At 40.7% G+C, this 23,322-nt stretch overlaps 1 protein-coding gene across 40 annotated transcripts in view; it reads left to right on the top strand.

Annotated features, from left to right (window-relative positions):
• The window catches only part of ICA1 (islet cell autoantigen 1), a 154,019-nt gene that overhangs the window by 101,787 nt on the left and 28,910 nt on the right, over positions 1-23,322 (top strand). For 36 of the 40 annotated variants that reach the window (XR_010158774.1, XR_010158771.1, XR_010158784.1 and 33 more), the window contains 3 exons: positions 6,270-6,395; positions 7,708-7,806; positions 21,338-21,435. Coding sequence is in view for 14 of the 40 variants with exons in the window: in XM_063815228.1 (XP_063671298.1) it covers positions 6,270-6,395; positions 7,708-7,806; positions 21,338-21,435 (323 nt within the window). In the remaining 26 variants the exon portion in view is untranslated. Of the gene's footprint in view, positions 1-6,269; positions 6,396-7,707; positions 7,807-21,337; positions 21,436-23,322 lie in introns of those variants that run through there. The other 4 variants (XR_010158788.1, XR_010158793.1, XR_010158795.1 and 1 more) reach the window with 1 other exon arrangement.

Here is a 23,322-nt window from a genome sequence, read left to right as displayed (position 1 = left end):
GGGTTTTGCCATGTTGCCCAGGCTGGTCTTGAACACCTGGGCTCAAGCAGTCCACCCATCTCAGCCTCCCAAAGTACTGGGATTACCAGTATGCAGCACTGCACCCAGCCTGACCTTCTGTTTTTGAAGTGACTTCAGATGGGCTCGCTTAGACTTTCTCTTGTGGCACCTTATTAAAGACCAAAAGAAGTAATTGATTTATTCAGTGATCTTAAAATTTTCCCTGAATGCAGGATGTTGCCTCAGGGGAAAATAGGGGTGAACAGATCCAGTTAATGACGGAGGAGTATTAGAGCTGACTGGGGAAGAAGGCCAATATTTCCGATGTGGTCTGAGGTGTCCATGAGAAGTTGATGTGAGTAGAACTGGCTGGTGGAAAGGCAAGCGAGACAATAACATTAAGTCTGGGGTAGTCAGGTACGGAGGAGTCATCCTCCACACCCCAGCACTCAACCCCTCACCAGGGCCCGCTTTGCCTCTTAAGTGTCTTTTGGATCAGAGCAGTGTTTTCCATAACCAGCATCACTATCCAAATCTAAACTACGAACATCTTTCCTCTTGACTCCAGATCTATTCTTTTTTTCTTTTTTTTCTTTTTTTTTTTTTTTTTTGAGACGGAGTCTCGCTCGGTCGCCCAGGCTGGAGTGCAGTGCGATGATCTCAGTTCACTGCTACTCTGCCTCCCAAGTTCTAGCGATTCTCCTGCCTCAGCCTCCTGAGTAGCTGGGACTACAGGCGTGTGCCACCACACTATCAAATTTTTGTATTTTTAGTAGAGACAGGGTTTCACCATGTTGGCCAGGCTGGTCTCAAAACTCCTGACCTCGGGTGATCCGCCCACCTCAGCCTCCCAAATTGTGGATTACAGGCATGAGCCACTGAGCCCGGCCCAAATCTATTCTTATCTACCTTCAACTCTCTCCTTCAGTCCATCTCCCACTGCAGTGAGTAATCTTTCAAACTGAAAATAGGATCCTCTCTCTTCCTTGCTTAAAAGCCTCCAGTGTGTTTCTGCTATTCCAGGATAAAAATTAAAATCCTGAGCACGCCAACAAGGTGCTGCTCCAGGATGTGCCCCAACTCACCTCTCTGCCTCATCTCATCCCACCCTCCTGCTCGTTCTGAGCAACGCAGCTACACTGACCTACTCTCAGCTCTAGGACCTGCTTTATTGTCCTCCACCCCACAACCCTTGCACACACTTCTCCTTCCACTGGACTTCTCTCCCTCCTTGCATAGTTAATCATGCTAGTCCTTCAGAGTAGAGGTTGAGCACCATGTCCTCGGAGGACACCCTCTGGGTCAGATTCCTTGGTCAATCATTCTTGAGGGACTATGTGACTATGTGACTTTCCTTCTGAGTACCTCACTCAGTTCATAGTTACACCTTCGCTGATCTGAAATATACCCAATGGACTATCGATTCCATTTGTGCCAACTGCTACCAGCATATAGAAGATACTCAATAAGTATTTGCTGAATGAATGGATTTAAGGCCAGAGCTATCTCCTATAAGAAGATATAAAAATGAGAGTAGAATCATTGTTTTATTTTATAAGGTTAATAAAACTCTTAGAAAAATGCAAAACTACTGTCATATTATTGGTTGTAGAATAATAAAGACCTTTCCACTGGATAGAAAAGCCAGATTGAACTGAAAGTATGAATAGCTTTGGCTTCACCATGCGTTGTTCAATTTGGTGCTAAGAGTTAGAATTTCAGGTTAGAAGGAATAAGTACAGAGAAGGGCTCTGATGTTTTGCCAGTCAAATCATTGCTCCTTTCTCTGGTAAACTGAATTGCTGTAGCCCGAGGAAGACAGAACCCAGACTAAGGAGGCTCTAAAATACATGGCCATTAGACCAGGCACAGTGGCTCATAGCTGTAATCCCAGCACTTTGGGAGGCCAAGGCAGGCGGATTTTCTGGGGTCACAAGTTCAAGACCAACCTGGCCAACATGGTGAAACCCTATCTCTACTAAAAATACAAAAATTAGCCAGGCGTGGTGGCACAAGCCTGTAATCCCAGCTACTAGGGAGGCCGAGGCAGGAGAATTGCTTGAACCCAGGAGGCAGCGGTTGCAGTGAGCCAAGATCGCACCACTGCATTCCAGCCTGGGTGACGGAGCGAGACTCCATCTCTAAATAAATAAATGACCATTTCCTACAACTTGGAGAATAAGAGAAGATAGGTGGGGTAACAGAAATAAAACTAAGAAATAAAGGGTACATTTATTTGAGTGAAGAAAATTTTAAAAGGGCCTTCAAAACCACAGGAGCTCCTCAAGATATTTATGTAATAGAATATAACTTATCTAGGGTTGAGAGGAATAATAATCAAGACGTTTGTCACTTAAGTGCATCTGGAGGCATATGAAATTAGACTCTTGATAGTGGCCTATGCTTGGCTGTGTCCTTGGTGTTTTAACCTCAGGCTTCAGGCTGGAAATGTGTTTTCTAGAGCAGACATGGAGCACAAAATATTAAATGAACTTTGCTGTATTCAAAACGCCCAACAGTGTAGCATCCTCCTTGTTTGGCAGGGAAAGGGCTCAGCATTTGGAAACTCAGCAGTGCATTAAGTATTTTAATAATCATTGTTGACATACAAAGCATATGGCCTTTCAGAATCATTGGGTCAAGTGTTGAAGTTGTCTTCTAGGTTTCTAAAATTACCTTACAAAATTCAAACAAAATGAAATTAGGGTACATTTCAAGCTACACTAATTCATGAGCTTTGTGTTATAAGCAAGTGAAATAAGTTTTCTCCTAAGATATAAGAGAATCTATGAGTAACTGATTATGTTAATGTAAAGGAAAAAGCAAAATGGACACCCCTGCAGAAAAAGTTAATTTGCATTTCATTAGAAAATCTAGAGGTTCCATATAAGTAGGCCAGCCTTACGAATACCTTATATTTACCTTGTACCTCCTAGTCATGCCTAAGACCCACCTCAAATATCCCATCATTTCAGAAGCCTTCATTGTCTGTTTCCTTACAGTTTATATCAGTTGTCTATAACCACAATAATGCTGTGAAATAAGCAACCATAATACTCAATGGCTCAAAACAATAAGCATTTCTCATTGCACACAAGGCTATGGTAAGCAGGACCATTCTCGTCTTTGTGGGCTCACTTGTGTCTGTGGTCAGCTGTGGGCAGGGAGGGCCTCTGCTGATAATGGCTGGGCTCCCTCACATATCTCAGAGTCAGCTGGTCAAAGACTGATCTGCTGGGACAACTGGTCTCTCCTCCTCACGTCTCTTGCATGCATATGTTTCTCACCCCCCTCCAGCTGGTCAGCCCAGGCATATTCTGATGGCCCTCTCAAAGAAGCAAGAGAGAAAGTGGAAACAGGCTGGCATTGTTTTGTCAAGCTTACAGTTTCATTACATTTGTTAACATCCCATTGACCAACGCAAGTCACATGGCCGAGCTCAGAGTCAGAGTAGGAGAACACTACAGAGTTACAGGGCAAAGAATGGGAATACAGGGAGGCCATTAGTTAAGGCTTTAATGCCATCATCCTACAACCCCACCCCCCTCTGTTCCACCACCAGCATTAATCATTTCCTTGTCTGTGCTGTCTCTCTGTTCCTCTTAGTTCTATATTTTTAATTTTCCCATTCTATTATAATATAGTGACTAACTTGTCTGTCCTCCTTAAGAAATGAGGGGGTCTTTATGCTATGTGCATTCATTTATAAATATTTATTGACTCCCTGTTATGTGCCTCATTCCTTTACAGCTTTATAGACACCCTAGTTCCTAGCGTTGGTCCTGACACACACCAGGCACTCAGTAAATACGTGTTGAATGAATACATACTTGAAAGCTCCGACTCCCATGTGTATTTTCTTCCCCTTCGTAGGAAAAGGCTGAAGACAGATGCCTTTCAGTACCCTAGCTGAGGCGGCCTTCCTGGCCAGAGCAACCGATGACCAACACAGGGATCTACAGTGAACATCTTCCCCTCCAGACTCCCCCGATTCTCCCCTCCAGAAATTAGGTTTTCTTTTTTCTGCCTTCCTATTCCTCTCAAAGGAAGGCAGGAAATCTCTAACACTTACTCATCCTAGACTCTTTTTATAGTCAGAGCTCCCAGGGAATTTAAACGACTGGCTCTTTGCTCTGCAGTGGAGAACCGTCCAGCTCATGGTATGGTCAGTTTGAAAGGAACTGGGTGACTACTGATCTTTGATCTTCCCAGATCTGTAGACCAAGAATACAGAAGAAGTCTTAGGACAGTTTTGACATAGCTATAGACACAAGATTCTATTCATACAGAGTATTAATTCTTTCTATCAGTGTAGTGTTCAATGTAGTGCCTCATTATTTTCCAATTCCATAGAATCCTTCAGGGAAAACTTGTATTTCTGGGTAGAATCATCATTCTGAGCTTCTTGATTTTCCAGTGAGTAGCCTAAGTTGCTTGAGAGGCAGAATAGCATGGCTTTGGAGTCAGGCCGGCTAATTTAGAATGCCAGCCCTGCCCATGAGTAACTTGCCTTGATGAAGCCTCGCAATCCTCATCAGTAAGAGACAGTAATAACAGCAGCCAAAATAGAATGATGCTGACATGTGATAAGTAAATTGTATTCACTGTTAGATTTAGTATTATTATATAACATCCTATAATTTTATACATTGTGAATATGTTCATATTAGTGGTAAAAATGAATGTATTTTATATAAAATGATCTACGTATTTATTTTTATTAGAAAATAAAATCATCACTTCTTAAACTACATTAAAGGTTATACTTTAAAATGCATGCAAATACCTCACCTTTTGCAATGGCTTGAAAAATTTCTTTATTCAGCCAACAAATACGTATTCAGTACCTGCTTTGCACCAGGTTGCTAGGCAATATAATGATGAACAACGTAGACATTGTCCATGCCCTCCTGGTATCCTATGATGAAAGAATTATTAATACATCAGTGTTACTTCCAACTCTCAGTAACCTATCTAGTATCTATAACTTTACGATGATCTGAGATAAATTAATATTTGAACTCATCACACTGAATACACTGAATATGTACAGCTTTTTATATGTCAATCATACCTCAGTAAGGTGGTTTTTGAAAAATTGGCTGGTTTTCTCTAGCCAAAATATGCTGTGTTGACACTATAGATTGAAGGAAGGTGTAATTTTAACTTCATATTTTGTTTTGTTTTTTGGTTTTGTTGTTGTATGTTTATTTGTTTGTTTTTTTTGAGACAGGCTGTCACTGTCACCCAGGCTGGGGTGCAGTGGCACAATCTTGGCTCACTGCAACCTCCACCTCCCACGCTCAAGTGATCCTCCCACCTTAGCCTCCCCAGTAGCTGGGACTATAGGCGTGCAACCCCACACCTTTGTTGTTGTAGAGATGGGGTTTCACCATTTTGCCCAGGCTGGTCTCAAACTCCTGAGATCAAGTGATCCACCCACCTCAGCCTCCTAAATTGTTGAAATTACAGGTTTAAGCCACTGTGCCTGGCCTTGACCTCACAATTTTCAATGCAGCTGTAAAGTTGTAAAACTTTCTATTTTGTTATGAAATAATGTGTAAAATAGATGTTTCTGAATCTTTCCCTGACGTTCACTCCATCCCCAAATTCCTGTATGGTTTAAGGATCGATGGAGGATTACTAGTACACGTTACTCAATAGTAAAAAGTTTCATCCATGGGAATAGTTTTTTTAGGCTGTGTCAAAATTCCCTCCGACGGGATCTTAGATTGGATCCTGGAACAGAAAAAGGACATTAGTGGGAAAACTGGTGAAATCCAAATAAAGTCTGTAGGTTAGTAAATAGGATTGTATCACTGTAAATTTCTTTGTTTTAACAAATGTAGCATGTTCTATAAGATGTTAACACTAGGGGAAGCTGAGTGAAGGGTATGAGGGAACTCAGCTTCTAAAGACTGTAGGAAAACAATGGAGCAAAGCTGATTTCCTCACCACCCTGCTTGTCTCCAGTCTTCTCCCAACCATGATCAGTTTGTGAATGCCTTGAGAAGAAAGGATTTTAACATTAGACTAAGAAAAATAGAATTAGGATGACAAGTGTGCTATAAAATCATAATGTGCAGTACTCTGATTTGGCTCCTTTGGAGGTAAAGAATGGATGTTGTAACATCTTCCCATTTGTCTGGAATTTTCAAAAGTGTTTTCATATGTGAAAGAGAAAAGGCCTGCTGTTGGTCTCATTTCACCTGCAAATTTTACCTACTTAAGGGTTAGGGTGATTCAGAAATTCCTCTTTATTTTCATAGGTACAAACACAAGTGCGCCTTGCAAAAAAAAACTTTGACAAATTGAAGATGGATGTGTGTCAAAAAGTGGATCTTCTTGGAGCAAGCAGATGCAATCTCTTGTCTCACATGCTAGCAACATACCAGGTAACAAAATAATGTTTGTTGCAATGAACCAAGGATGGCACAAGGTTTAAATAACATCAAAATGGTGTTTGAGCTAAAAGTAAGCTTTGGCCATTGTGAAGTTCTGAATGCCTTTCCGTAATTTCACTTCCCACATCTCTGCCTTCTAGGGTCCTACGTTTAACCAAACCAAATAGTAGCTATTTCCTGTATATACCATAATTTCCCACTTCTGTACTTTTACTTATGGGGTCCCTTCTACCTGGAGTGCCTTTCTCCTCCATCCGTGCCTTTCCAAATTCCATTCTTTTTAATGTACCAGACAGAATGTCACGCCTTTTTCAGTAAGCCTCCTCTGAACTCACTTAGCATTGTGTCTGCCCATCTCGTGGCATATCTTTCTCATCAGGTTGTCAGTATTCAATGCATTGTTTTTGTTTCCCCTGATAGCCTCTGAGTTCCTTCCGGATAACACTGCATCAACAATGCTACTGAGCACCAACTGAGGGCAGGATGCAGAATGCTGGATGTTGTAGGAAATGTAACAGTTAAGACCAGGGCTGGGCACAGTGGCTCTCGCCTGTAATCCTAGCACTTTGGGAGGCCGAGGCAGGCGGATCACTTGAGGTCAGGAGTTCGAGACCAGCCTGGCCAACATGGTGAAACCTCGTCTCTACTAAAAAAATACAAAAATTAGTCGGGCATGGTGGTGGGCGCCTGTAGTTTCAGCTACTTGGGAGGCTGAGGCAGGAGAATTGCTTGAACCTGGGAGGCGAAGTGAGCCGAGATCGCACCACTGCACTCCAGCCTGGGCAACAGAGCAAGACTCCATCTCAAAAAAAAAAAAAAAAATTAAGACTAGGTTCCTTGTCTTCAAAGAGCTCAAAGTTTAGGAAGAATCTGGAGATAGTGAAGTCTATTTTTCTATACCTCTAGGACAGAGCAGAGTGTGCTAAGTGAAATAAGTTCTAAGAAAGCCAGTGACAGCTTAAAGAGGGAGAAATAGAATCAGCTGAGGGATTGCAACAATAGAGCGTTAATTATTTACCCTGGGTTTTGGAGGATGGATCAGATGAGAAAAAGAGAATGGAGAGGAGAAAGTCCCAGGTGGTGGGAGCAGCATGAGTTCTGGGAGGCAGCATTTGGGGAAACAGGGAGGCATTTAGTTTGGCTGAAATACAGAGTGTAAATGGGGGCATTATGGGAAACATGGAAATGAGTTAGAATCATGCTTTAAAGAATCTTCAAAGCTACAGAGAGTCATACTTCCCTGGGGACCAGGACTAGAACTGGGCATTCAAAACATTAATAGCTTTACTGTCTTTCTTTGCAGACCACTCTGCTTCATTTTTGGGAGAAAACTTCTCACACTATGGCAGCCATCCATGAGAGTTTCAAAGGTTATCAACCATATGAATTTACTACTTTAAAGGTATGGAAGCTAGAGGGGCCACTAGAAAATCTTGAGAAAAGTAAAGTTTTGTTTGTATCACAAGCAAAGTCCATTGCAGAAAGCATCATTATTCCAGGACTCAGAATGCTGAAGAGAGAACTATGCCCCCAACAGAGTCTTTTTCTTTCTTTCTTTCTTTCTTTCTTTCTTTCTTTCTTTCTTTCTTTCTTTTTCTTTTTTTTTTTTTTTACTGCATCAGGATTCAATACAATGAGAATCTACTGCAATCCAAAAGCACGAATTGAACCTTGAACCTTGAGATACATGTTCCTGGGAGATGAATTGTGGTGAACTTGAGTCTAATGATTGGTCCTGCTCCTTTAAAATACTTGTTTGACATTGCTAAAGGGGAGATTGTACAAGTCCCATAAACTCAGTTACTTTTAATTATTATATTCAAATATCCTCACTTGAGAAGGTGTCCTCCTTTCCTCTCTTACTTCTGAAATGTATCATTTTATTCTGAGAGTATTATCCAACATAAAATTGAATTTTTCTGTAAGACTACAGCAATATTTTCTAATTGAAAAAGCAGTATTAAACTCAATGATTTTTCATCTCAGTAGGGGTACATGCACAGTGTCTGATTCTCAGTATTGGATCTGCACATGGAGTGTTTTTCTCTCTAGTGGTTACAAAGGATGAATGCATATTGAGATAAAGAAGTGATTTTGGTTCCAAAAGGATTTTAAGAATGATGAGAGAACAGTGGGTACTTCATTGCCAGGTCATGTCTTTGCAAGAAAAAAACGAGGCATGAACTAGCTAAAGTTCACCTTGAACTTGCCTTGCTCTTTATCGTTCAAGCAATTTGTATGTGTTTCATCACCTTGCTTGACAAGACGTTAAAACATTCAAATGCATTTCTTTTGCTTTATACCATTTTTTTGATTCTGAGATGTGTATAATGTCAGTGCATACATACAAGTACCAAGAAATGCTTTAAGACCCTGGCCCTTAAAATGAAGGTTCCAAGAGGAACCCAAGAGAGTCCACTCACCTTGTGCTGCACCTGACCTGGCTCCAGACAGGACACCTGGCCAAAGAATTTGTTCTTCATTATCCTCTCCCAGCTGGCCGCCCGCCCATTGATTGGCACTAGCTGGCATGTTGCATGGTGAATGCGTTCAGAGTGAGCACTGTTTTGCTCTGTCAACTATAAAGACTTCAGGGGAAGGAGCTTTTATTTCTTATGTATCCTCTTTTGTCTAGCCAAATGTTTTGTACACAGTGTGCCCTCAGCCTTCCCCTTCACACTGGCAATGTTACCATTGTTGGTAGGGGCTTCATCATCTCTGATTTACTGCACCTTCAGAAGCAGGCATTCTGACCAAGGCAGATCGGTTAAAAGTATAATGCACACTCTTCACAATTCTTATACAGGCCTGAGCAAAATCCCATGGATTTTACTCTTTGATAAAGCAGAGGCTTTTAGGGTTTAGGGCATGCATGTGCATCGGGTTTTCTTTTATATATCATTTCAAAGCTTATCTGTCTTTTACAAGACAACTGTACATTACATACACCAACCAGTTAGAAGATGAAATGATGCCTACCCCAAGTATAATTCAGAAGAACTTCAGGCATGAGTTAGTTGCATATAAAGTACAATGTGAATTCATGAAATTGAAGTTGTGCCACAAGCTTGGAAGAACCCATATGTGTATCCCTGGCCTCCTGTGCTGAGGAAAATATGGCCCCTTAATTTTTGCTATGACGTTTATCCTGCAGAGAGGATCAAGCTGATTATGTTAGAGCATTTCTGGGCAGAGAATTTAGTGAAAGTTTGACAGCAGTGGTTCAGGACATACTTACAAATATTTTGGGCAGATGACTATCTGTTAGCTTTTACATCCCCAGAGCCTTCCTTAAATTATGGTTTAAGTAATAGTTCATGGTTTAATTGTAATATAATCTTAGTAGGAGTAATAATATATCTGTTAGGGTTTAATGATGTTATGGTAATATTAAGAATAAATGTTCAGAAACCAACCAAATAAACTGTACTTTTGTTCTTTTGTTACCTCTCTAGAATGGTTTTCATCTAGGCTTTCAATGATGACATATCACATTAGAATCTCAAGCTGATAGATAATTATTAGGTTGGTTCAAAAGTAATTACGGGTTTTTCCATTACTTTTAGTGTAAAAAACCACAATTACTTTTGCACCAACCTAATATTTTTCTTTTTGTGGACTCAAATATGATATAATGGAATCCTGTTACGACACAACTCACTATTACATCGATATAAGTATGTTGCATATTGTTTTGTATGCCACAAAACATGATGATGAAAGCCATTGATACTTAATATATCACAGTAAAATACAAGGATATTGTGTGACTTCCCAACCCTCTTGCACCAGTATTTTTAATACATGTCCTGTGTTTATAAGATTTGTATTTTATCAAGTCATCTTTTAATATATAAAATTTTATTCTGAATGGCACTCTGTGTTGATAATGGCCATTTTGAAATTTAAGTAAATATTTCCACGATTAATTTATTCTGTTGATTTACCTAAGCAAATAGCCCCTGAAATGCCTTTTGGGACTCTGACTGGAAAGAAAACATTGTCTTTAGAGAGGGTTGCCAAGCTCTGTTAATGAAAAGCAAGCCATTTGTTTTCTTTGCTTCAGGGTGTATTCTGAGTGTGTTGGTAATTGTGCCATTGCAGCTGTATTTCCTGACTGTTAGTTTTATGCTTGATGAAGGATGATAATTAATGTGTTAAACACTCGGTGCATCCTGTTTGGAGGGACAAGTTTTTTGCTACAGAATTACAGAGATATAACTCATGCCCCAAGAAGCACAAAGTTTTACTTCTACTGAACCTTTCTGTAAGAAATAGAGTTATAATTCTTTTACAAAGTTATTTTATTATAAAGATGAATTGAGTCTTCACCTCATACTTGAAAAATATCCAAGTGACTGTTGTGATATTTTGTTGTAATGTTTTATGTGACAACAAATATTGCTTTTTTACCCAAGCCTAATATAATTATATTGATTCTACTTTTACTGACACATTCCTTCATCATTTTAATTTTTTTATAATAAATAGATTTTTGTAGCATTTTAACTTTATAGTTTAGCTTTGAAATTTAATATTTAAAAAATTTTAATCTGCTAATTATAACAGCTCAAGTTTAAGGCAGAGAAACTATCTTCTAAGTGGTTTCCAATGACAAAAGCAATTCCCTGATCTTGTATTTTCACACAACAAACATTTATCAATTCATTGAAATGTTACTACATATATATATATATTCTGCATGAGTTGTAATTAATATATTTATTTTATATTGATGCTAAATCATCTGGGACTATCTTTCACATGGTAGAAATTATTGAGTCATGGGGCTAGGAATGGAATGTTACTAGCTAGAACTTGAAAACATGGTCACTTTTCTAGAGAAAGTAACTTAGAGTTTATGGCATTTTAAAATACTAAATGAAATTCTGTCTTGTTAGGAGAGCAGTACCCTATCTTAAATTACCAACACTGAGATGTGGTAGTCTTTGCTTCATCTTTCGAGGATGTCATTTACTTTCACATTTCTCCACAGATGCAGAGCAGACATTATCAAGGGGGGAAAAAAAAGACCTCATAAGTAGAGTGGTTTTCCCTGGAAAATCTCACATATATTATATCAGTGACCATTTTCCCTCTATCTGGCGTGCTGGCAGCAGGTTGAGTTGGGTGTCGCAGTGAGCATTGGGCCCCTCGCAGCAGTGGACATACTCATCCGGGGGCCTGTCCTCCTGCATTTGTATTTTTAAGGAGATCAGAGTGCCTGTATTTAATGAAAATGGCCAGTAGTAAAGTGGATTCCTGTGAGATGTCTCGTTCCAGTGTTTTTGGAAGGAAAGCCAGTTTTTTGACTTTGTTCTTCATTTTCTCTGGTTTTGTGATAAAACAAAGTATGTAAAAGCACAATCTCTGGAGCCAGCCAGACCTAGCTTTAAGTCTGGCTCTGCATAGTGGTGGTAGTGAGAGAGGCGTGAGTGGTTGTGAAAGTGGTAGCAGTGTTTGTGTTGGTGATGCTGGTGATGGCAGCGGTGGTGACAAAGGAGGTGAAAGCAATGACAGCAGCAGTGCTGGAGGAGGTGGTGGTGGTAGTGGTGATGGAGGAGATGATGGTAGTGGTGGAAGAGGTGATGGTGGTAGTGGTGGGGGTAGTGGTGATGGAGGAGATAATGGTGGTGGTGGTGGAGGTGATGGTGATGGTGGTGGAGGAGGTGATGGTGGTAGTGGTGGGGGTAGTGGTGTTGAAGGAGATGGTGGTGGTGGTGGTGGAGGTGATGGCGATGGTGGTAGTAGTGGGGGTAGTGGTGTTGAAGGAGATGGTGGTTGTGGTGGTGGTAGTGGTGGAGGTGATGGTGATGGTGATAGTGGTGGGGGTAGTGGTGATGAAGGAGATGGTGGTTGTGGTGGTGGTGGTGATGGTGGAGGAGGTGATGGTGGTAGTGGTGGGGGTAGTGGTGATGAAGGAGACAGTGGTAGTGGTGGGGGTAGTGGTGGTGAAGGAGATGGTGGTGGTGGTGGTGGTGGTGGAGGTGGTGATGGTAATAGCAGTAGTGAAAGAGATGAGTGGTAGTGGTGGTGGTAAGGGTGACGGTAATGGTTGTGGTGGTTGTTGAGATGGTGGTGGCAGTGGTGATGGAGGAGGTGGTGGTAGTGGTGGAAGAGGTGATGGTGGTAGTGGTGGGGGTAGTGGTGATGGAGGAGATGGTGGTTGTGGTGGTGGTGGTGATGGTGGAGGAGGTGATGGTGGTCGTGGTGGGGGTAGTGGTGATGGAGGAGATGGTGGTTGTGGTGGTGGTGGTGATGGTGGAGGAGGTGATGGTGGTAGTGGTGGGGGTAGTGGTGATGAAGGAGATAATGGTAGTGGTGGTGGTAGTGGTGGTGGAGGAGATGGTGGTGGTGGTGGTGGAGGTGGTGATGGTAATAGCAGTAGTGAAAGAGATGAGTGGTAGTGGTGGTGGTAAGGGTGACGGTAATGGTTGTGGTGGTTGTTGAGATGGTGGTGGCAGTGGTGAGGATAACAGCCACGGTAAAGGCTCCAGTAATGACATAGTGCTGGTAATGGGGATGTACTTACTATGAATTCTATAGTAGATCCAGAAGACAACCATGCGAAGCATCAATACAGGAGAGTTTGTTGGGGTTTCTAGGTTATGTTACTTTCTCACTCTCCATTTCACCCTAGATTGTCAGTTTTATGTGAGTTTCACAGGTGAGGCTATGAATTGCAGTGGGACAGGAGGTCTGGCCAGATCTCACCCCAGGGTAACCCAACCCGCTCCCTCCCTGGCTTTCACAGACACTCTGGCAGCTCGATTCCCAAACCTGTCCTTCAGCTTTGCAGACCTTGGTCTGGGCTGACAGAATTCCCACCAGGGATAGAAGAGGGCTGGGAAGGCCGGCAGGCAGGAAAGGCAGTAGGGCCTCCCATCTCTGCAACAGGGCTAATTCTAAAAAATGCAATTTGGCTTTACAACTCGCTCTTGATCTGTGCCAAGATTTTAACGCTAAGGAAACCTGAATTTGAAAACATAACTCTGAACATGTTCAAAAATAACCATTGAAACAGATGTACCCATGTTTCCTCCTTTCTCTCTTGGGGTGTAGGTCTTAGCGCTGTTAGATGGAACGTCATTCTAGAGACCAGAATGATTTTAGCTTTGAAAATTCAAAAAACATCCTTTTCTAAATTTTGTTTTTCTCAAATTCATATGCCTCGCAGCCTTCTTCCACCCACCTCCACATTTCTCAGTTAATCACTGGAACATTTACCAACCGGCCACATGGCTCTGTAGTTACTTGCTTTGAAAATAAAGCCATAATAGTTTTTATGAAAATTGGGTAAATATCCCTGCAATGCTATTTTAGTTACCAGTCCCAACAAGACAATTACATATGGCGAGCATCCAGGATATCCTTTTAGGCTTTCAAGTTTTCTCTCGGTGTCATTACTTTACACAGCATTTAGCAAGGCTGTTTTTTTCCCAAGCTGCTCCAGGCCAGATCATTGGAAACAGAAAATTGGGATGCATCCAGGTCACCAAGAAAGGAGGGAGTGGAGGGACTGACCAAGGCCACCACTGAAATCTGAGGGGGACGAGCCGGAGTGTGGCTTGTCATTTGTTCATCCACGCCTGATGGCGACTGGCATTGGTTCTCCCAGGCAGCTGGTAGCTCAAGCCTTCACAATGGCATGTTGCTTCTCCATCCCCCACCTCTCTCATTCCCTAACTCCTCCCTGAGGGGAAAGGGAAAAATATTACTATTGTGTGGGTAGGTTGTCTGGGCCAAACGCTCCGCAAAGGGTGAGGTGAAATAGTGTCTAGGAGAATTTGTCACACAGTGTGCCAAGGTTGGGATTGTAATTAATAATACTGCTAGGTTCAGCACTGACATATAGAAAGTGAATCTATTTCCTTTAACCCTCACAATAACCCTGGAACATTGGATATACTTGTTCTTCTTTCCCTGTTTCAAATGAGGACACAGAAACTCAGAAAGGTCTAGTCGTTTGCCTGGGCCTGCATGCCCATTGTGCAGAAGATTGGGAATTGGGATGCTCCTGCCTTCCCCAGCAGGGCCATGCACTGCTTCCCAGGGGCACTTCTGGACATGGGGCAGGAAGGGAGGAGGAGAAAGCAGAAGTGCCACCTTTAAAAAATACAGCTGCAAACTTTCAATTAAAAATAGCACTTTGAAGTGTTTGCTTATAGGCAAAAAAGCATGATTTGTATGTCAGTCCTTCAGATACCTGGGAATGTATGGCTCTTCTTCTAGAGTTTCGGATGAAGTCCTCTCGATCTCCCAAACGCCTCATATTGAAGGGGAAGGTCACTACATGCTGGCTGGGGTATTTAATACCATTTCTTAACTAGTGGTAGAATTTTTAAGACCCGGATTCAAATATTGCTTCTACCTGGTAATAGCCGAAAGGCCTGAAGCAAGTCAGTTCACCTCTCCAAGTCTCCATTTTCCTGTCAGGAAAGCAGGAATACAAGGTTTAACTGGGTTTTGTGAGGATTAAGTGAGATATAGAAAAGATAGAGCACAGTACCTGCCACAGTAGGAGCACTTAAGACATCTCATTCCCTTTAGAACTTTAAAAGTCATTGATAAGAAAGCAAGTTTTGAGTGCTTGGTATGAGCTTGGTACTGTGTAGAAGCACCCTCTCAATTCATCCTCACAGCGTCACAAGACGAATACTCGTCATTACCTCCATTGTTCTCATGGGTAAACCAAGACCTCCAAGGAGTGGAGACCATGTCCATGCCACAGCACTATGTGATCCATCTCCAAAGTCCATTTGCTTCCAGGACAGTATGGTGCCTTGTCATTATCAATTTTCTATCTTATTTTTAAAGAAGAATATTATCTATCTTGTTTATGATTGTGATTATTTTTCTCTAATTTTACTTTTTTGTACAGTACAATTCAAGGTTACCTCTAGTTACAGAGTAATAGTGTTTCTTATATAGTGTCTTTATAAATTTGTAAGTGCATGGTGAGAGCAAGAGAGTACAGATGTGCTAAATGTCCGTGAATTATGTGGCCAGTACACATCACTGTGGCCTCTGTTTTTATTTTCATGTACTTCTAATTGTATAAACACACATATACACATACCCAACTGAATTCAGCACTTTTTAAACATGCCCCACTATTTTGAACACTTTTTTTTTTATAGACAATTACTTGGCAGCTTCATATGTATACAATATAATTAATGGAAAGTAGCATAAGAAAATTAGATGTCGTAATTAAAGGCTAGAGAAGATACTACTCAGTTGTCAAAGTTAAACATTAAATTTAGGTTATTAGAACTGGCTGCTGGCCTTGTGTCTGTGAAATTTGTTTTGCTAAGTAGTTTTGCATTCATTCAGATGAATGTTGCTGTTGCTTTTATTTTCCTAATACAGGAAGTGGTAACTCCTATTATTATATTAAGCTGTTTCCTTTCTAAGACACTTTTGCAAGCTCGATCTGCGAGTTTCCTCTGTCACGCTGATCTTACATACTACTGTGTGTGTGCTTCCTGAAGCCATTTAAGCATGGATGGAAATCATTAGCATGTTAGTGCAGCCTTAACAGAGAAAAGTTACTTAGTCTAAAAACATTCTTTCCTCCACAAAGAAACTTTCAGTCTTGTATGACTCTGTGTGCTGCTAATACACAGCAATTTTCATGAGCAATTTTCATGAGAGACTGAGTGGGTTTGGGGTGTAGAAACAGAACGTTTTTGGAGTTTTCATTTCTGGACGTGGATTCGTAAGTGGCTCCCATCAGCTAGTAATTGGAAATAATGGTTCATCTGATGGCTGCCTCGTCTATACATAGTCAGAGAGGCCTCTTAGATTCATTTTGCCTGAGCAGGTGTTCCTGTCACACAGAAAATATTGTCACCCCTGACTTCTATGCGTTCTGTAGGGTTAAGCATTTCAACGGAGTCGTGGACTTCAAAATAATTTGAAGAATTCACCTCCACCTTCTACCCCGAGTTGAGCGTTTGTGATCAAACCTCGGGGAGAGCAGTCTAGAGAATATCCTGTATCTGACAGTCACACCCAGGAACTAATTTGGGGGGATAAAGGGGGTTATGATTTTTTCCTCCATGATCTTTTAATGTTCCCGTTAGCCCCTTGATATCTTCAATGTATACCATCTTTTGTAAGAAACAAGTTCCATATGTGTTATTGTTTTTTTCCTTGCTATATCAAACAGTATTTAGCTTCGTTTGGTCTAAAAATTCTGTCTTGGTGATGTCCCTTGAAAATGTCCTGAAATTGATTATGGTGATGGTCGTCCGACTCTGTGAATACAGTATGTCCTCACTGTCATCAGTTTGTTCTTGGGAAACTGTGACTTTAAGCAAAACAATGTATAATGAAATCCATTTTACCGTAGGCTGATTATACAATCAAGAGTTAAGTTCTTATGATGTAACAATTTATGGTCACAAAAACATCACCAAGCTTCTAAATAAAGACCCAAAACACTTCTAATATTTAACATTGAAATAAATCTAAGTTACATGTACCTTTAGGAAAGTTTAAAAAAAAAAGTAAGGTCATTCTTTACCCAATTCTTGGTGGATCAGTGAGTGACAGGGAGTCAGAGTAGTAATGGGTTAAATTAAGGAATAAGTGTTGGTGAAGCGAAAATTCTAAGACACCGCCTACCACCAGGCAGTTCAATCACAATCACAAATACAGTGGGCTCACCGGGTGCTTTTCTGTCACAGTGTTTATTGTCATGCTTCTGTATGATTATATACTTGAAGGATTTTTTATGATAAATTTTATTTATTCATTTGTTCATTTTCCAAACTGCTTATTCCAGTTCAGGGTGGTGGATGATGGGAGCCTATCCCAGCAGCTCAGGACACAGGATGGGAACCAGTCCTAGACAGGACGCCACCCCGTAGCAGGTCGCACTGACACACACCCCCACGGTCATTCACACTGGGACCATGTAGAATCGCACATTCACCTGACTTGTGTAGCTTTGGGATATGGAAGGAAACTGGAGTGGAGCCAGGAGAAAACCCATTCAGACATGGGCAGAATGTGCAAACTCCACCCTGACAGTGGCCCCGGGCCAGGAAATCCATTTTTTTTTCCCATCAACATTATAACAAAATGACATTATTCAAGGACCTACTTACTGTGTACTACAAACCATTGAACAGTTAGGTGAATTCTATGGTATTTGAATTATAGCTCAGTTAAGCTTGTGTGTGTGTGTGTGTGTGTGTGTGTGTGTGTGTGTGTGTGTGTGTCTGTGTGTGTTCCCCTTGGCTCAAAATTCTAATATTTAATAAACAAGTCCATGTGCTCAGTATTAATTTTGCTTGTGGTTTTATAAACCTTTTCAAATTACTCCCCTGAGCCTTTGAATTTCCTAGCTAAAGAGCTCTAGTTTTTTTAGTGTAACCTTATGTACATCCATTTATCAATCGACAAGTACATATTTAGCACCTCTCTTGAGCTGCAACAGCCAAATTGTTTTAGGAATAATAGTAATAGTAGGAAGAGAGGAGCAATTACCACAGGAATTATTAATAATAATTTTAAATAGTTGGAACTACAGCCATTCTGTTGGGAGAAGCACAATAGTGACTTAACTGTGATTGTGGTGACAGGGAGCCAACAATTGAGTCCCTGCTAATGGGCCAACAGGGGAAGGGGTTGAAAAGGAGGAGTGAGTGGTTTACATTACAAAAGGATTGTCTGAGAGCTGCTCAAGTGTGGTTATGAGGGGAGGTCAGGCTGGAGACAGAAAGGATGATAACCGTGGAGCTGTCAAGGGCATGTCAGGGGTTTAGGCAAGCGCTGTGGCAGCTAGACAGGGCCGGCTGAGAGCAGACATGCCCTGGCCCTGCCTAGCGTTGACTGATAAAAAGGAAACACAATGAGAAGATAATTGAGCAAACCAGGAGGCCTGGACCAGTGTTACAAAATTTAAAAGTGAGTCTTGGGAGCCATCAGAACCTTGGCTGAAAATATTCCTGGCTTCACTTTGACCAGAGTTGGACCATTTTGTGGGGGAATAAAACTACTGAAAGGCATGTGTGTGTGTGTGTCAGTGTGTGTACGCGAATAAAATGCTGTAATTGGCAGATGGATTGAAAACAGTACATCTTTGACGTCTATTGATCTCCTTCCTCCTGGCTGCACATATACTAAACACACACGCACACGCACACGCACACACACGCACACACGTGCCTGACTTTCACTGGAAGCTTTGGGGTATATAAAAAAATCATGAACATCCAGGCTGCAGTCCATATTCCAGTTGTCTCATTTGTCCTGACACTGCCCTTTGTATCATTTTCCCCTCCAGTGCAGGCTGCAGCAGCCAAGGATCATGTATTGCATTTAGTTGTCATGCATTAGGGAGACAGAGCAAAAGATGATGATGGAACCAAATGGGGCAAAATGTTAAATATTGATGAATATGGGTACGGGAATGTTCTCGCCATGTGACCCCTGCTGACCTCTTTATCCCAGTCTCAAGACTTGTACTCTTGCCAACTATACGGCAGCTCCAGTGGCATTCTTTTTGTTCCTCAGACAAACCAAGCTATTCCTACCTTTGAGCCGTTGACTCGGAGCTCTCTTCTCCCTGAGCTTCACATGACTGGCTCCTTCTTGTCATTTAGCTCTTAGTTGAAATGTCACTTCCAGAAGAGGACATCCTGCTAACTGGGGTAATGACCCAATCACTTTCGATCCCTCTGTTTTAATTATCTGCCTAGACCCATCGCTAGCTAATAATTTTGTCTGTCGTGTTCACCGGTGTATCCAAAGCACCCAACAGCACCTGTCATTGGGTAGTGCTCAAAAACTACTTGTTAACTGAATGAACTAATCTAAATGTCCAGAAATAGGAGTCATTAAAAATGATGTCAGTGCCTTACGGATGTGCTTTATGCAAGAAAATGCTCCAGAACTCCAGTCAGGGGACATATACTCAGAGAAGACCTGGGTTCCACTTTAGAATATTGGTGAAGGAATGCACATTTTTATATTTCAGTTTTGATATTAACTGCTTAAGGTATATAATGTCTTTTTTATATTCTGTAGTCTAATAAGCCTTTTTTAAATTATGAAATATCTACACAAATTATATTGGTTAAAAGGACTATTGTATCTCTATATATTTATATTTTATATACATATATATATACAATGATTCCAGTCATACAAGTAGTGTGAGTATGAAAAAAACAGAAAATATATGAAAATCATCATCATTTTAAGGATATGGAATTATGAGTAATTTTTACTTTTTTATCAGACTTGCTGCATGTGGTTCTATTATGTTTCTAATTTAGAAAATATTTTACGGAGACAAAACATAATACAGGATAAATATGATCAAATATTAATAAAACTGAAGTGCAGTTTGGATATGGAAAGACTTTCCTGAATTTGGCATGCTTAGTGAAGCTTTGCAGAAAATGCTGGTAATTGATCTGGACTTTGAAAACACTCATAGGATTAATGAGGATACACAAATAGAGCATTTTAGGTTAAAGAAGCAGAATGAACAAAGACAGGAAGGAAGAAACTAGCACATGGGAGACTATGAGGAGACCATCCTAATTGAAAGAAAGCTCATGTTTGGGGGATGGTAGGAAGCAAGATGGGAAAGTTAGGCTAGGATCCCATTTTAGAAGATCTTCAAAATTGGTCAGAGAGGTTGATATTAGAAGTGGAAAGAAATAAGGAAGTTCTTATAATAAAGAAATACGCTGGTCCTTCTCAAGAAATAAGATTCTTGAAAAGAAGGATAACATGATGACGTGGGTGTTTTAGGAAAATTACTCTGTGCAGAGAGAGAAACAGAGCTGGCAGTTTGGAAGTGTGACACCAGTATCCATCTGGTGTCCATGGCAGACACCAAAATCAATCACAGGTCTGCTCTGCCGAGACACAGCCTGAGAACCATCTTCACTGGCCCTCCAGTCAGCCAGTACTAATCAATCAGAATTAGCCATGAAACCTGATTGCCTCCTATGTGTGTCAGACAAGTGAACGATAGGCAGGAGAAGGACAGGAGAAACAAGGTGAAGGCCCCAGGCTCATGACTTGGATTTTAGTAGTTCTGAGAATATAAGAAGGATAAGTATCCTGAGATGTTTATTTTGTATTTATAGGTTTGTATTTTAATTAGGGCCAGAAATAGAGATCTTTTTGTATAAATCATTATTCAGTTCTAGAAATGTTTTGCTTTTTCTTTCAGGGTCATTGTCACTGGTATACAGTTTCTAGGCACTTGCTGTTTAAAAAAAAAAAACTTAAATATTTAGTTAACCTTGAAAACAGTAACTCCAACAAATGATGTGCCAAAAGAAGACTCTCACCCATTTTAATCTACAAAGATTTGGATGCACCTGCTCTGTCCACTCGTGGGAGTTAGGTTGTCAGAATATGTTAAGCCACTATTTTTGGTTTTTTAAGAAAAGGTTTTGTTTTCTGTTATTTTTTAAAACTGGGTTTTAGATTGCAAAATAGCAAACAAAATTTAAAAGAAAATGAAATCGTCTCATCTCTGGTGGAGGTGGGAGGAACTTCTACTTTGTCAGTGTGTGGGCTGCGAACAGAACAGAATGTTTATCTTAACTGCATGTTGAAGTTGAAAAATAAAGTTAGCAATAGCCAAAAGGCCACGTTTGAATAACTTATCACAAAATGGAAAACATAAATCTAGTGGCAAATCAGCTCTGCTATATATGCTGGTATTTCTCGGGTGTGTCTGAGAACATTGTTGCTTCACCATATAAAATTTTATTTCTTCCCGCTGATTGGTTCAAGGTCACCTCCCAATACCTGTAATTCAAAGTTTGGTTGCTGGGACCAATGGCAGTTGAATTTTTTAATTGATAACCTTTCTTTTCTTTTTTTTTTGTCTCTATTTCTTCTTCTTTTTTTTTTTTTTTTTTTTTTTCATTTTTCTATGGCTTGTGATCAAGAGCTTACAAGACCCTATGAAAAAATTAGTTGAGAAAGAAGAGAAGAAGAAGATCACCCAGCAGGAAAGTACAGATGCAGCCGTGCAGGAGCCGAGCCAGTAAGTCACAGGTTCCTTCCCTCTGCATCTTTCTTCCCACAGGTGAGAGTTATGTGGTTCTCGCTGAGCAAACCTGGCTGGGCCTCAGACGCAGACTCGTCTTACTTCCTCACTTCTCAGAGTAGATGTATTAGCAACCCAGCCAAACCCCTTTAACACATGTTCCTGCTAGGCCATGACTCACGTATCCCAGTAAGAGATCGGTTTCCAGGGGACTTAGAAGAGCACACTTGTGAGGAGCTGACTGGAACAAGACAGGGCAAATGTCCCCAGCATTCCCTGGCTCTCTGCCTGTGACCTGAGCCCCAGCTTTGCACTTTCTTTGGCTTCTGGACCCTATCTGGTCCTTTGTCAACCCTAGATGCTCTTCTAGATAGGAAATCCCCTGGCTTTTCTCTCACTGAGGGAGCTTACCTATGAAATTGCCCTGGGACACATGCATACTAAGCCATCATCATATGAAAGTGTTGGATTTTGGCACTGTGTTTTCTACCACGCAGAATGTCTGTTTTCTTCTCTGTGAAACAGAGAACAGCTTCAAGTACAGGAAATGACTGCTCCATCTCCATTTCATGCCCCTTTACGAAGAAGGTGCCTCTTGTCATTTTAAATACTGAGATGAACTTTTCAACATATGTGGTGCATGGTTCCCTTTCTCATACAGTGAGAAGGAGGTTGAAATGTGGATCTGTATCATTTTCTATGGAGATATAATAGCTTGCAGGAATGCAGTTAATCTTTGAACTGGCCGGCCTAGGAAAACAAAATGGATGGCCTCGTTTCTATTCTCTACTCCTTTTCCACACACAAAAAAATTTAGATGACAGTCTTATGGTAAAACAGGCTTATACTTTTATTGTATTTCTAAATCGACTTTCAGATATATTTTTTGTCCCACAGGAAAAGTTGCTGCCAATATTAGCCTTTTTAAATTTTAAAGAGTATATGTACTAGATAAATTTTTTGATGCAGAATGAAGACAAGTTCTCATTGAAGGACAGACTGTAGAATGTGATCTGAATCTATCTAGTAAAACTGGCTATTTTATGGTGAACCAGTTTAACCCATTCCTGGTGATGGTAATATTGCTAGCTATCATTTTAGTGAGCACCTACTATGAACCAGATACAATGCTAGGTGTTTTATTTATGTTAATTCCATCTCATGACAACCTTCAGTGACATCAAGGCTGGGATTTTCCTTGTCATGTAAAAGATGGAAGGAAGGTTCTGGAAGGTTAAGGGGCTGCCCACATACTCTTGTGTAGTAAGAGGTGAGGCCTGAAGTGGGTCCCTACACCTTCTTTTCACCATATAAGTTCATACAATCAAAATAAAGCATTCACCTTTACTTGGAAGTGGATTACCTGGGATTTTCTTGATTTGTTTTAATTAATTCAGATTTCTCAAATACTTCAGTACTTCATTTTTAAAAGCTCACAAAGTATAACCCAGTAACTATTTAAAATGACAGTGAACATTGAACGTGAATTTTGTTTAGAAATAGCAGACGAAGGTGCATCACGGTGCTAGGAGGAAGGCTCGGAGGCACCAAGTGAATCTCAAGGGCAGTGATGTGTCTTTGTGTTTAAAGAAGTGGTGAGAGTTGAGTAGGAGATGGTCAGCCTGGATTTATGAGTGGTCCTGCCTGCAGCCTCTGTAGCCGAGCTAACCTCTGGAGGTGTCCTCTCCTATAACACTAGGAATCAGAAGAAATGGATTCTGATTGATTTTTTACAGTTTTTTTAACTATCAATTTTTACTATTTTTAAGGTGATAACTGTATGCGTCTATCTTATTTATATCTAACTGCCCATCTAGATATTTACAGAATATTTGCCTTGAAAGGAAAGCAAATTCAGATATTAAGATGCTACAGAAAGGGAAA

Source organism: Pan troglodytes, chromosome 6 (genome assembly GCF_028858775.2).
Source record: "Pan troglodytes isolate AG18354 chromosome 6, NHGRI_mPanTro3-v2.0_pri, whole genome shotgun sequence".
NCBI lineage: Eukaryota > Metazoa > Chordata > Mammalia > Primates > Hominidae > Pan > Pan troglodytes.
The sequence above is the reverse complement of the archived record's forward strand: the minus strand, read 5'-3'. Positions and strand labels throughout refer to the sequence as shown.